We start from the raw sequence: 15,454 nt of genomic DNA, 5'->3' as shown, positions 1-15,454 counted from the left end.
ATTTGCTAGTTGACTAATGAACTTAAACACTAGCAACCTCATCTAGCAACCTCACTAGCAAGGCTCATCATCTATAAAATGGAGGAAATATCTTCTATCTCAGAGGATACTTAATAGAGCTTATACCAGATTAAGTGATCAAGGATGCCCCTGAGCATCTCAGAACACAGTCACCTGCCTTTTGTGAGCTACACATTCTGGTCAACAACAAACAGAGGTGGTTGATTCTACATGACAAAGTTCATATTCCTTGTCAGACTCATGCACACATGCATGCGGAATTCTTGGAACACTAACAAAGGTTAATAATGAAATGCAAACAGATCAAATACAAAGGTTGACATTTCTAGACACACATGAATGCACATGCTCTTGGGTCTTTCCAGTTCCCAGGACCATCAATCAAACATTCCAAATCTTCCCTCACTACATTGCACCAGGATACCTTTTGCATCCTCCTCCCACCTTTCTTCCCTTCCTTCCCTGTCTTCCCAGGAAGAACATTCCCTTGAGCTCTTAGCATGAGCACCTGCTCCTTCCTCTCTCCTGTTGTTCCCCACACCTCCTGCCTGTCCACAAGTACTCATGCTGGGCATGAGTGAATATTGCATTTCAGGGTCCCAACCAAGAGGAGGGGGTGGTGACTCAATAAACAGGACATCTTTAAAGAAGATAGGTGAGAGTGAGAGAAGAACCTTTTAGAAAGGAAGAGAGAAAAGGATACAGCCCATGGAAAGGAGACAGTGTGAGTGAAGGGAGAAATGCGTGATGAGCTGCATCGCTACTGATCTATCTTTATCCCTTTCTTCTTCAAGGTCATCAAGGCCAGGAAAAGCAAGATACCACCACTTAATCCTGATTCATATATGAAAACCTCACTGGAGTTCCTCTAAAAATCTGGATTCCATTAATAACGATGTTTATGGAGATAAGATCTAAACACAGAAAAAATAATACATATGGTTGAAATACAGCAACATATATACTTGCTATTAATTCTTGGAAATAGGATGTTATAGGTGCTTTTCACTTTCTTCTTAATATTTTTCTGTACCATCTCAACACCATATTTTACATCTGTAACTTTTCTAACTTAGAAAAAAAATTATAAACATCATGGTTATTTCTAAAGGAGGGTTTCCTCAAACGTCTAATTCATAGGTGAATTGATTAAAAGTAAATGGTCTGTGGCCTGCTAGTCAAGGTGGGGCTCACAGGCTCCAAGCAATATTTGGATTTATAATTTATATCTTTACAGGATAAGGCTCTGATCAAGGATGGACAGGTTGAACAGATTATGCTCTGCTCAAAGAAACCCAGTAAGTTGGCAGACAGGGGCTGAAATCTAGTCTGTGCTTCAATTGCCAAGCCCTCTGTCCTAGGAGGGGGTGCTTTAGCCCAGAACAGTGAACATCTTTTCAGAAGTGGTCTCCTGGAGGAGGCATAATTGGATATTTTGTCTGCCAAATGAGGCAGCTTCTGGTGATTTGCATGAAGACACTACTATATATTGGAAGCAATTCTAGCTCTTTTTGTTGTGAAATAACCAGTTCCATTCCTTACTCAAGTACCAACAGCTCAGTAGCTCTCCAACCACATTTCCTGGTTCTCATATTTCACGTGTGTGGATTCCATCGGGAAGTTGCCTGGGGCAAAGACCTGCATTAGGCAAAGACTGAAGAATCAGTAATTCACTTTTGAGTACAATGGCAGAGAGTAGATATCTAAAACTGAAATTTATATCTTTAATAATCACATATTTGATACCTGCCATTTTACATTTATTTTGTGTCACTTAATCTTCATACCAGCTCCAGAGAGTTGATATTGCTTTCATTTTTATTTTCCTTGAGAAAAACAAGTAACAGAGAAGTAAAATCAGTTTCCTAATGATACTTAGATTGTAAATCATAGTTCTTGATTTAGAATCCAGCCTACTGTTTTGGATTGAGATAAATGTGTTAGAAGGAGGGGAATGTGGATGAGGCCAAAGTTGTGAAGGATAGAATGGGAAATTTCCCACCATGAAGGTCCAAAACTATTTGTGCACAATTAATCTAAGGAAAACTAGCATTAAATTTCTGCCTTTATGGCTAGGGCCAAAGATCCAAGGAATAATGAGTTGTTTTCCCTTACACTGCCTCCTTTCTCAGTGTGTGTCTTTTATTATGGTAGGCTAGATGCCAAGAATAAAACTTAAAAGTTTTTTTTCCTTGTCCAATACCATTCTAATAACATTCATATAAATGTATATTTCAAGATAATTTTGGGAAACCCTATTTTGAAGGAACTTTAGATATTACAGGACCTAGAGATTAAGCGAAGTGCTCAAGATCACAACAGCACCCAGGTAGTTAGAAAACAGATTTCTTACTGAGACATCAGGTACAGCTAAAACTTCCTCCAAACAAAATTTGACTTATGGACAGTGAGGAAAAGAACTACTTCATACACAAATGACATTTGTATTCTGAGTTAATCTAAAACTTCATATTCTTATTACTTTAAGTAAACTTCCTGTAATTGGCTATTCTTTAATATGTACATGATGGTGATTAGGAGTTAGAGGAGTCATTTCAGGGATCTGCCCAATCAATGTCTTTGCTACCTCTAATGTCTTGCAGATTCCCCTTTGAACTTGTCATTTCCGAGGACAATGTGTCTCTAAATGAGATAGGCAAGAAATGACCTTCTATCTACCCAAAAGAGTTTGCCTCTTTGATTTTGTTTTCACTTAAATAGCTTCATCTTCAATCTCTAATGCCTTGACCCCACTCTATCTTCTATTTTTACGCCTTGCCACATATTGGAGCTCCTCCTTGGGACCAGCATAAAGCAGGTAAGAAGCTGGAGTGTCCCCCAGATGTGAAATGTTTAGACCAAAGAGAAGGTCATGACAGCTTGTAGAAATGCTTACTTGCCATCGTGGACACCTTAGAGATGTGATTTGTACGAAGTGGCTTTAAGGTGTGCAAGAGGCAGAGAGCTATCTCTGAGAGGATCTCTAGAGCATAGCAGTGTGACTATGATTAGAAGAGGCATACCCAACCCTATTGGCAATGTTCTTTCTCTAAAGTTGCATGATGAGACATGTATCAAGTTTTATACATTTTACGTGTCTTATAATTTTCATGATTAATTTTAAAAGCCATTTTTAAACTTATGTCTACTGCTCCACAAAATAAATGACTATATTCTTACAATAAAAAAATTCAAGTAATTTAAAATCTTTGTTGAAAATGAGAGCAATATACTTCAAGAACCAAAGAAAATCACCACCTTTGGCTTACTGTGCATCCTTCCAGACCTTTTATCATTAATTTATAGGTGATTATGTACATAAAGTAATGCAATTTTTATACAATAATTGTGATTAGTATGCTTGAGTTCCCTCATTGGTAAAAAATACAGCTAATAATAGTCCTTATGTAATAGGGCTGTCATGAACATTGTAGGGAAGGAAGAAACATTCCTCTACCATTCTAGGTTCTTCTGACTGGCCTAAGAATTAAGTTGACATGAAATAGAACAATGGGAGAAAAATCAAACAAGTTTAATAACATGCATATGTAGGGGAGGAAGACATTTCCTCTACCCTCTCTGTGTTCTTCTGGCCAGAGAACAAATTAAATTCACATGAGACAGAGTAACAGGAGAAAATTAAACAAAGTTTATAACATGTATACATGGGAGAGCCTCAGGCAAGCTGAGCAACTCACCAAAATGGCTGAAGCCGCCACCTTAAATATCATCTTCAGCTAAAGACAAAGGAGGATGTTAGGGATGTTAGGGGGGAGTCAGTTACAGGAGGTTACCAGAGAAGCACAGTAAATAGGAATAAGATTATTATGCAGATTTAAGTCCTTGCCTTCTGCATTGATAAGACTTTCTAGAGATAAGGTCATATCCCTTCTTCCTGGTACAGAGAGGGAGACACCTTTGCAGATGGAGATTTCCCTTACAATGTAAATGTTTCTTAACAAAGGGTAAGTAAACTCTGCTTTTCAGAGTGCCTTTCCTGTCTGCAGTTTATTAAAAGTAACCAGCCCCAAATAATCTTCATGCCAAAGAGACCTATCTCGGGATGGCCAATTCTAATCCCCCACATATACATATGAGAAACCCTGGAAAACTGAGCAACTCACCAAAAAGACCAAAACTACCACCTTAAATACCATCTTCAGCTATAGACAAAGGAAGACGTCAAGGGTATTGGTTTGGGACTTCAATAGGGAGGAAGACAATTCACATGGAGACAGAAAAACAAATATTTGGTGAACAAATATTTGCCATGCCCTACAGAGACAAAGGAGAGGACTTTGATCAAATGGGCCTTGCTAAATTCCTGTCTACCACACCTAGTTTATATTATACTCTAGCTATCTATGGTGATTGCTCCTTCCTGGAATAAGCCTTTTATCTTAAATTCTTTTAGGCAGTTAAGGAGAAGGTCGAAGTTTCTTCCTGAGATTTTTGTTCTTAAAAATAATCAAGCCAGCGGCTGGCCCAGTTGTGTAGTGGTTAAGTGTGCACATTCCACTTTGGCTGCTTGGGGTTCGCCAGTTCAGATCCTGGGTGCAGACATGGCACCACTTGGCAAGCCATGCTGTGGTAAGCATTCCACATATAAAGTAGAGGAAGATGGGCATAGATGTTGGCTCAGGGCCAGTCTTCCTCAGCAAAAAAAGAAGAGGATTGGCAGCAGATGTTAGCTCAGGGCTAATCTTCCTCAAAAAAAAAATTTTTTTAAATAATCAAGCCAAAGAGACACATTTGTGAGTGGCAAATTCTACTCCCTTGTTACATTAAGTGAGGCCATCTATATAAAGCACTAAGCAATTAGATAATGTAATCAACAATAAAGAAAGCAATTGTCCTTATTGTTCATAACTTGCATTTCTTATTTAACAATATGTCATATAAAGCTTTCTGATCAGAATATATAAATCTAATTCATATTGATGCGGGGTTGGTGAGCCAAGGAGTCGAAAGAAAGATTTCTTGGACTCTCAAGATCTGGCAGTAGTGCTCTTTTATTTAGAGAATAGTGTGGAATAGCATGGGGACAGGACCCATGGGCAGGCAGAGCTGGTGCCGGCATGTTGCTGCTGGTATCATTCAAGAGATATACATCTAATGTCCTACCTGTACGTCTGCTAGATACAAAGTTCTAATTTTGGAACTGCTTTCATCTATTGACATTTATAGCAACAGCAGCAAAAATTTAAGTATAAGTTTGCTAGAATGTTTCATTTTGATTAAGACGTTGTCAGGGTGGGGGAAAATCCCCTTTCTATTATTCTTGTGTTCTTATGGCTGGACTAATGATAAAATTGACACAGACCAGATTAACAGGAGAAAAAAACACTTTAATGCATGCATGCTGGAGATCATAGAGAAATGATGATTGGAGAGAACAAAGCAGATGATATATATATCTTTTACACAAAGAAACAAGAAATTCGTGAGGAATGACAAGACAAAGAAACATAAATTTGAGATATGTAATTAGTGAGAGATTTAAGCAGAGTTTAGGGTTGAGATTGTAAATGAGCCAGGTTTATTTAGGTAAGAAGGCCTGACTAACCCAGCTCTGGTGATAAGGATGCAGAGAGAGCACCTTGCACGTGAGAGATTCATTTCCTGCCTTCAGGGAGAACAGAGACCAGAGAGTCAGAATGCCCTTTATCCTTCTCAAGGAATTTTAATCCAAAATAATCAATATGCTGTTGGGGAATATTTGGGAGTGGCTTGTCCTGGGCCCCAACAAAATTTACAGGAAGGAAACTGGTGATTTTCTCTGACTAATGAATCGAAAGCTAAGAACATAGGTGGGAGGAGTCTCAACATTGTTTCATAACTTCTGCTTCTCCGGGATAACACAGTATGAGATGGCTAGCACTAGTCAAGGTTTCAAGTGACTCTACCAGTGCCATTTGTTTCTTGTTGCCTTTCAAAATATTTTTTTTCTTTCTGCCCTTCAGGAGATTATAACATCCTGCATTTCAGTCTCTGAGAGTTTATTGAATTATCTTCCTACTCAAACATAGCAAGTGATTTCTGCATCTCTGAAGAAGACCTCAAGATCTGGACTACTGTGGAAGAAATTTCCAGTGAGGTGAGACCTGTGAAGATTTCCTTAGGGAGACATGGGTACCTGGTTGTTAACCAAAAGATGACAAAGGAAGCTTATGTTATGAAGAATTTGTGGGAAAAGGGGTGATTTAAAGTATATTCAGAAAAGACAAAGAAGCAGTAGCTTGATTCTAGTCCTTCACAAACTAGGTGAATAATAGGTATTTTTGTTCCAGCACAATTGAGTGTTATGCATTTTGACTATGGAGATATTAAAATTTGTTCCCCGGGTATCTACTGGCACGAGTTTTGTTTAGAGACAGGCTTTGGGGTTTTTCCCCAGGAAGGTGCGCAGAAGACTTGGTGGCTGTGGTCAGGGCCTGGGTAAAATCAAGTTAGAGGACTGGCAAAAATATCATAAAATAATATTAAGTAAAACATACATCTGGATATAAAATTGTATTGTATGGTGTTATCTGAATTTTTTACACACAGACCCTACACACAGAGTAGAAAAAATTTCAGTTCCATAAACACAGTTAAACTAAAACATGGCTTCTTTACCTCTCTGTAAGACAGTTGAATTTTTATTTTATATTCCTTTTTGCCAGCTGTCAGAGTTGTCAGAAAACTTAAGTTTCTTTTACGATTACTTTCTGCCTCCCTGAAAATTACTGATTTTTTTTTCTGGTGGCAAGGTATAGGAAAGAGACAGGAAAAGTCAATTACAAATAGATTTCTATTACCTACTTTCAGAATTGTTTAAAGACTTTCTGTATGGCCTGGTACAATCGTATTTTAGGTGTGCTTGACTAGAATGTGGAATTTTTAATGCTAAGAATTTTATGTATGTTACATAAACTTTGTTCATTGAGCTTATTGTGTTGGTTAAATTTTCTGCATCTTACTGATTTGTTTTACCTTATTCATTTAGTAATTGAGAGATACACTGAAATCTCCTGCTATAAACTTGTGTGGTTTTTCCTTGTAGATCTCTCAAATTTATATAAACATAAGGAGAATATAGAAGTGTCATAAATTGAAATAAAGATAGCAGAAACAAGACAAAACACATTTATTATCAACATAGACATAAAAAACCTAACCAGATAAGCAACAACTTTAGCCAAATTGGATTTAAGAAATTCATTAATATCTTTATTTATATAACACCATATATATAATATATACTTTATATATGTGTGTTTATGTTTAGATGCATACATATATAAAATATATGTGTGAATGAATGTGTACGAAAAGAAATATACTACATAATGCTATAAATATAATTTTGTATTTAACGTGTTATGTTATAAAATATAATACATAAGATATATAGCATTATGAAGGAATACAAAGTAATAAAAATAATACAAATTTACTATTAGTGTGTAAATACGCAATCAAAACAGTTTTATCTCCCTTGGAGTAGAAGCTATTAAGATTGCGTCATGCTCTGATACTTTTTGTCTTCAGGTCTATTTAAAGCTGCACTAATATAAATAAACTAGTGTTTTTCTTCTGCTTACTCTTTGCAAGATAAAATATTTTCCTTTTGTATTTCAACATTTAACTGATCTTTTGTTAACAATATATTGACAGATTTCTTAAATCCAATTTAGCTAAGGTTGTTGCTTAACTGCTTAGGTTTTTTATGTATATGCTGATAAGTAATGTGTTTTGTCTTGTTTCTGCTATCTTCATTTCAATTTATGACACTTCTATATTCTCCTTTCTCATACATCTTTTTTTACTTATACTCTATCATACCCTTAGGACAAATACACTAGTGAGTTGTGTAGGGGAGGAGGACATGTCCTCTCCCCAAATGGGGGTTCGTCTGGCCGGAGAACGAATTAAATTCACATGAGACAGAATAGCAAGAGAAAATTAAACAAAGCTTTATGAGGAACCATGGCCCGGGGCCTTTCTTCCTGAAGGAAGAAAGGGCACCGAAGAAGTGGGGTGCACATAGTGGTTATATACCCCCAAACAGGGTGTTTCACATGTGATTGAAATGTCCCTCCCACAATAGTCACAAGATTGCCCCGTCAGCACAGGGCTTGATGGACACAGCAGGTAGTGGTCTGCTGTCTCGGTGGGCGTAGCAGGAGGCAAATCGATTGTCTGGAGCTGGGCGGTCACAGGTGAGCTCAGCAATCAGTTCCTAGCCTAAGGAAAGATGCTTAATCCTTAAGAAATGCCAGCGTTGGGAGGGGGAGGGAAGTTAGTTACAGGAGGTTACCAGACAAGCACAATAAAATACAGATTTTAAGTTCTTGCCTTTGGTATTGATTAAGAGTTTTTAGAGAGAAGGTTATCGCCTCTCTTCTTCCTGGTACAGAGAGGGAGGCAACTTTACAGATAGAGATTTACCTTACAAATGTAAACGTGTCCTAACAAAGGGCAAGTTCCATTCCTCAGAGCCTCCTTGCCTGTCCCAGTTTATCAAAAGCAATCAACCTCAAATAGTCCTGATACCAAAGAGACATATCTTGCGGTGGCCAATTCCAGGTCCCCACAGTTGACATGTTCTTTTTCCTCCCTCCTTCCGTCAACCACGTTGATGTACTTCCTGGGTCTCTTTTCTTCCATCAGGGCTTTGTTCATTTTTAAAACATGGGCACACCTAATCAAGTTAGGTTCTTTCTTGACCTTGTGGTGTTTTCTTGTTGAATATTACTTCCAATAGATGTTTCCGTGTGGGTCTTTGTCTTGCAAAACTGCTGAGGCCTTGAATATCAGAGAATAGTGTTTGAGGCCCTCATATTTAAATAGCTCTTTGGCCAGATTAAAAATTCTACGTCCAAAATTGTTTTTCCCCTCAAGTGCCTTTTGAAAAGGTTGAAAGTACCTTTTCTGATACCCTTGGGCTAGACATGTTTGAAATTCAGAATCAGGGGGCTTTAGAAAGGCTTTTACTACATCTACTTAAAATACTATGTGACTAGAAGCCCTGTAAGATCTGGATACAACTCTAAAATCAAATGCACTAATATTTCAGAAAGAAAGCATGAATGTTCGTATTTAAGTGGAATAAATAAAGATTATGCATAGCTTCTTGTCACCTCACATCTTGTCTTATTTTGCACATAAATTGTGTTGTCACACTCACAAAAAAATCACAAAAGTTTTATTTAAAAAAGTCTTCAGTTTTGAAATAGATATGGAATTTTTGACCAGTACTATATAAAAATTATTTCATTGTCCTGCTAAGGAAATTTTGCTGTTGAGAATTCATTTCAATTTGATCCTTGGATCTTTATATGTAATCTGATCTTTATTTTTAGAAGCTTTCAGGGTTTTCACTTCGTTTATAATATTCTTATGTCTCACTATAATGTGTCCTTGTGTGGATTCATCCTTCACTCTAAAGGCCTGACCAACCTTAGGACACTCACGTTCTCTCAAGAAGAACAATTCACAGGAATTTGAACATCTCAATTATACAAAAAGTAATCAAACACATGATCCCTACACTAAAAGAATTAATGAATTTAAACAGAAAATTGGGACCCATAATATGCACTGAGTGTCATGAAGGAAGTGCAGAAGGTGCTAAGAGGCCCAGAGGAGTGAAACTCAGTCCAAAATAGGGTCTCAGCTTTCAGAAGACACAGCCTCAGTTGAGCATTGGAGGCTGTAAGGAAGTAGTCAGAGGAAGAAAGGTGGGAAAGGCTTTCTAGGCAGCAAGAAGAGAATTATCAAAGATATGAAACATAAAAGGCAAGGTATGTTATATATTTTGGAGGATAAAATATAAGAAATACAAAAGTAACAGAAGTAAAAAGGATGCAGATTATTCAAGACCTTCCAAGCCAGGCTAAGGAGCAAGACATTTTTCAAAAAGAAAACAGGGAATTATTAAAGGATTTTAAGTGAGATAGAATTGTGGCTTTATAGAGAGATATCCAGCTCTATGAAAAGAAATGATTAAAACAATTGAGTGGCAAGACAGAAATCAAGCAACTATAGTAATAATTCCAGTCAACAAATGCTATGATCCTGGAGTAGGGAGCAGGCAGAAGTCCAAAAAGGGACGGCGATATAGGCACAGAGGACACAGAGAACATGGTCCAAGCCCCAGGGAGAAGGGATTCAAATGAGAAGAGCCAAGTGCACTAGGGTAGGTACCCAGTACTGAACTGTAGTGCTGTAGGAGAAGGATATTCACACAAGGTGAGAGGCTGCAGCCCATTTCCCATTATACGCATAAGTCACATCAGTCACAGTGGATATAGGAAGAGTCACAAACCAACAGGCACACACTCAGGGACAGACTGTAGCCCCGAAAAGATATGGGGAGAGGAACCAGGGACTTTGACACTATACAGTCAATAATGTACACACTGCAACAATTGCCTATTTCCAGACCTTCTGCTACCACACCACCCCCAACCCAACTCAACTGTCATCATTAAAAGGGAAGAATTTCTTAGAAGTTCCAAACTTGGTAGTTCTCAACCCATTTTCCACGAGGACATCTGGTAATTAGGTCCCTCTTGGTCACACACACCTGTGGACAACACTTTCATATGGACCACGCCCTCACATAGACATTCGCAGTCTTTTAAATTGTCTGTATAAATGTGTAACACTGTATGTTGTTTTTCTCTTGTAGGTCATCCATAACTTGAGAGATGCAAAGTGAATTCAAGAAAATCATTCTGCTGAAAGGATTAGAGCCCATCAATGAATATCAGTTTAGCATGGTTAAGTTTTTATTGGCTTCTGATTTAAAACTGACTAGAAAAGCTCAAAACGAATATAATAGAATTCAGATTGCTGATTTGATGACAGAAAATTTTCCAAGGGCTACCTGTGTTGATAAACTAATAGAATTGTACAAAGACATAGCAGAACTTAAGCAGCTTGCTAAAACTCTTAAAAATGAAAAGTTAAAAGGTAATGACTTAGAACTCCTCGCTCTCACTCTCTCTGAACCATCCTCAACCTTGATTAGAAAACCCTAACTTGTCATAGTTGACACATCCCGTTCCCAATTTAGGACTCAGTAGCCATGGCAATGATAGTACTGCAGAGGCCAAGTGGACAACTTAGGGCGTCCCCTTTCCTATAAACAGGTCTGATGTATTTTAGAGGGCATATTTTGGGAGTGCGGGTAAGGAAAAAGAAGCAGAAGGAGTCAATGAGGAGGCTTAGTCTTTGAGTACATTAGAAAGGTTAGAAAATGACAAAAGAGAATTTCAAAAAGAGTAAGTTTTAAAAGTATTTGTATCAGGGGTCAGCCCGGTGGTACAGTGGTTAAGTCCACACGTTCCGCTTTGGCGACCTGGGGTTTGAAGGTTCAGATCCAGGATGTGGACCTATGCACCACTAGTCAAACCATGCTGTGGCAGGTATCCACATAGAAAGTAGAGGAAGATGGGCATGGATGTTAGCTCAGGGCCAGTCTTCCTCAGCAAAAAGAGAAGGATTGGCAGCTGATGTTAGCTCAGGGCTAATCTTCCTCAAAAAAAAAAAAAAGACAAGTATTTGTATCAATTAATGTAGAAGATCTGTTACAATATTTACTCCACCATCATTATATTCTCTAGTAAGAAATATGAGGCAGTACTTAAATAAAAACCTTTCTCTCAGAGATGTGAAGAGCTTGTCCTTTAAAAAATCACTGGATTATAAAAACATATTTTAAAAAGTCCAAGTTCAGTATCACCACTTCATCATGTCACTAATTAGAGCATATTTTCTTTGTCTGGTTTCAGTAATTCAAACAGAACTTTTACAGAAGATGACAGACCACCAGCAGCATAAAAACTTTAGATTATTAAAGGGAAAGTATAGGCTATGTGGTTAGAAAAGAGTTTGACTGAGGTACATAGGAAACCAGAGCACAGGAAACATGTGCTCAGTGCACATGGGGTGAGAAAGGAAACCATTGAGGAAGCATGAGACAGTGCTTGTGCCTGTGTTACCTCTACTGGCTAATGCAGTAGAGGCAGACAAGGGCATGCGTAGACCCACACACAGGAGCTGGGAGGAAAAAGTATTGAAAAGGCTTCCACGGTCTTAGACCAGCTCCTTTGGATTTATCATTTTCTTTTTCACTGCATCAGTTATAAGCAGATGGAAAGCAAGAGGAACAACTCCAGTGAAAAAAAGCAAGCAGGATAAATCTACATGCACCATGAATAAAGCTTTGGGACCTGAATTGATCACCTATATGCCTGTGATGAAGGTAGGATAGCTAAGGTCCTGCTGAAGAAGATTCTTCTATGGATCTTCCATTTATTACCTTCTTATAAACACTTCATTCATTACTTATTTATCAACATGCAAAGAGAAGAATCAGAGAAAAAGGGGTTCCAGGGCCAGAGTGAAAGTGAGGTTCAGAGTCGGCAAATTAATACTTATGGATCACGCATTAAGTTTCAGAACTACTGTGCACTTTAATTTACATAATATAATTCTCTATGATGGAAATATGAAATCATTACCCCTGTCTTAGATATGAACTAAAATGGCAATCAGATTAGGGAAACAGCTTGCCCAAGGCTACTCAAAGAGGCTAAATTCAAACTTACATTTTCTAAATCCAAGTTCACTTCTCCTGCCATCACCACAACAGTGAGTAAAAGAGTGACATGCATAAAATTTTGTCTACTGTTTGTATGAAGCAATCATATATTTGCACTGCTTACCTTCTGGCCATCTCTCCAGAAGATGGACTGTATGAAGCTCCCTGGAGTTCTCAAAGGCATAAGTTTTAGTATATTAGAACCTAGTAATAAAAAGTTGGTGTGTTCAGTGGTAAAGATATGTTTCAACTAATATTGAAAATTATTAATCAGGAAAAAACAACTACTTTCAGAAAAAGAAAAACAAAAGCATAAAAACTGAAGAATCTAAGATGCAGCTAACCCAGGAACAGAGTCAGCTTCCAGAACCTTCAGGAACCAGCACACTGTCAACTGAGAGCAATCCCCAGACTCCTCGGGTGTCTCCACCAACCCCACCCAGCACTTCCTCAACCAAGGTACCATCTTCTGTTCCCAAATTTGTGCCTCCCTACAACATATTACAGAGATCATCATGACCTTGAAAGAACTTCTCAGTAATCCCCTACTATATATAATTTCTTCATATAGTAAAATCACTCTTTAATTTATCAATGTGGATATTGAGATCTCAGTGTATTGTAAGTCCTTTGCTTCAGCAAGGTATGCATATATGAAATAATTCTTGATCTCAAGAGGATTACTGTCTTGTGTTGGTCCAAAAATATCGGATGGGGGGTAGTCAGACACTTGTACATGAATAATAGTGTATATTTATCCCCTAAGTTCTAGTTTCCTTTCACCCTTTCTCCTTAACCATATTTCTGCATTAATTTTCCGCATTCTATGCACCTTCCCATGTCAGCTGTTTTGGCACATGCTATTTCCTTGATTTGGAATTCATTATTCAACCTTCAAGTGCTGGCCTGAATCCCTTCCTCAGGCAGTCCTCACTGATACCCCCATTCCCCAAAAAAGATCAGAAGATATTCTGGTTCTTTGCCTCACAGGACCCTTCACTATTCTTTTATAGCTCTTATCACAACTGTAGTAAATTTACATCTTTCTTCCGTACTAGACAATAAACTCAGATTATAGGTACCCTTTCCCAGGGGAAGACAAGACTAGGTTAGGAAATTGAGTACATATCTGCATGCATCAACTCCTTTCTTTTGTTTCATCCTGTGGTTACATGCAACACGGGACAATGAAGCCTGTACCTGAGGTGAACGGGTAAGGAAAGATTACCCCAAGACAGCATAAAGGGTAGGCAAGAGCCGAATTTAAAACGCTATTCTCTAATATAGTTTCTCACCCAAGACCCAAGCTGCCCTCTCACTCAGGGTACATCTCTACCACCACCCCACATACACCAATTGAAGACAGACTTCCTTTATAAAGGTTTCTCAATTTTTGGTTTTGTTTTCTTGTTGTTAGTTCCAAGAATCCATATTTCTACCAATAATCTCTCCCAAAATATCAAAGAGATGCATTTCTAGGAGACTGAAGAGCAGATGTCAGGAAACTATTTGTATATTTGTTTGATGAGAAAGTCACAGTTAATAACCATCCATAAATGCAGCAAACGTTGGGCTGACATTTGCTTCCCTTATAACCTGGGAAGGTTATCTACCAATAAATGTGCATGACCAAGTTGACATAGGCCAGTGTACAGCAGATGTAGAATCTGGATTCCATCTCAAACCAATGAAATTTCATCTGAGCTTTTAATATTTGCAGAGTGAAATCTGTAATCCCACTTGAACTGGAAGAGAGTAGGTAATGCACGTATCTGATTATGTGCTGTTATTCCAGAGAAAATTGAGAAGTTAAGATCCCTTTTAAAAAAGAAAGAAAAGAATAAGGTGTGTTCTGTGTAATTTTTAAAATCATTATCCAGAAATAAGTAAAAAAAAATATTTTTCTCCAGAAAAGTAATGGCATGACCATAAAAACTAATAACTCCAAAAAGATGCTATCCCCAAAACAAAGTCAGCTTCGGGAAACTTCAGCAACAAGCTCATGCCCATCGGAGCTCCGTCCCCAGACTCCTCAGATGCTTCTACCAGTCCCATCCAGCAGTTCCTCAAACAAGGTACCTGGTCCCATTCCTTGTGCCTCCATGCAACATAAGTACGAGGATCATCATAATCTTGGAAGAGCTTCCCATCTGATCTCCCACAACATACAATTTATTTAATATAATCACTCATTCATTTATCAGAGTATATTTTGAAATCCTACGAGATTCTAACTCCTTTGCTATTTGAAAAGCGTGTGTTTATAAAATAGTCTCTTGGATTGAGTACAGAGGGAGGGGGTAGGTGGCCAGACAAGTAGAAATGACTGTGAGTGTGTTCTTCCCCTAATTCCCCTTTTCTCAGTGACCATACTACAGAGTTTATTTTCAAAACTCTATGCTCCTTTCCATGTCAGATGTTTTGACCTCTGCTCCATTTTTTGTTTGGAATCATTTGTCCTGATTCACCACTGGTTCAAGTGTCTACAACTTTTAGGTGCAAACCTGAATCTCTTCCTCAGGCAAGTCTTCATTACTATCCTCCTCCCAGAATACATCGGATATTCCCATGGTTTGCTTTCACTGCTCCCTTTATTTTTACTGTTTATTATTGTCACACCTGTAATAAATGTACATTTTTCTTCCTTACTGCACTTTAACCTCAGATTATAGGTACTATTTCCCTGGGAAAGACAAGACCAAAGTGGAAAAGTGAGTGCACACATGCACGCATCAACTCCTATCCTAGGGTGCCTTTTGTTCTACCTGATATGTTCCCTGTGGTTACCTTCACACAGGGGTACAATAGCTATTTCTGAGATGAATAGGCAGGCAACTT

General features: G+C 38.1%; 1 protein-coding gene across 1 annotated transcript in view; it reads left to right on the top strand.

Annotated features, from left to right (window-relative positions):
- IFI16 (interferon gamma inducible protein 16) overlaps positions 1-15,454 on the top strand; it is a 70,141-nt gene that overhangs the window by 45,684 nt on the left and 9,003 nt on the right. Inside the window, exons 9-14 of the mRNA XM_046682004.1 lie at positions 816-883; positions 2,625-2,677; positions 10,717-10,983; positions 12,156-12,277; positions 12,911-13,075; positions 14,527-14,691. Of these exons, the coding sequence (XP_046537960.1) occupies positions 816-883; positions 2,625-2,677; positions 10,717-10,983; positions 12,156-12,277; positions 12,911-13,075; positions 14,527-14,691 (840 nt within the window). The remainder of the gene's footprint in view (positions 1-815; positions 884-2,624; positions 2,678-10,716; positions 10,984-12,155; positions 12,278-12,910; positions 13,076-14,526; positions 14,692-15,454) is intronic.

This window comes from Equus quagga, chromosome 13, assembly GCF_021613505.1.
Source record: "Equus quagga isolate Etosha38 chromosome 13, UCLA_HA_Equagga_1.0, whole genome shotgun sequence".
Lineage (NCBI taxonomy): Eukaryota > Metazoa > Chordata > Mammalia > Perissodactyla > Equidae > Equus > Equus quagga.
This window is presented reverse-complemented; position numbering and strand designations above follow the sequence as displayed.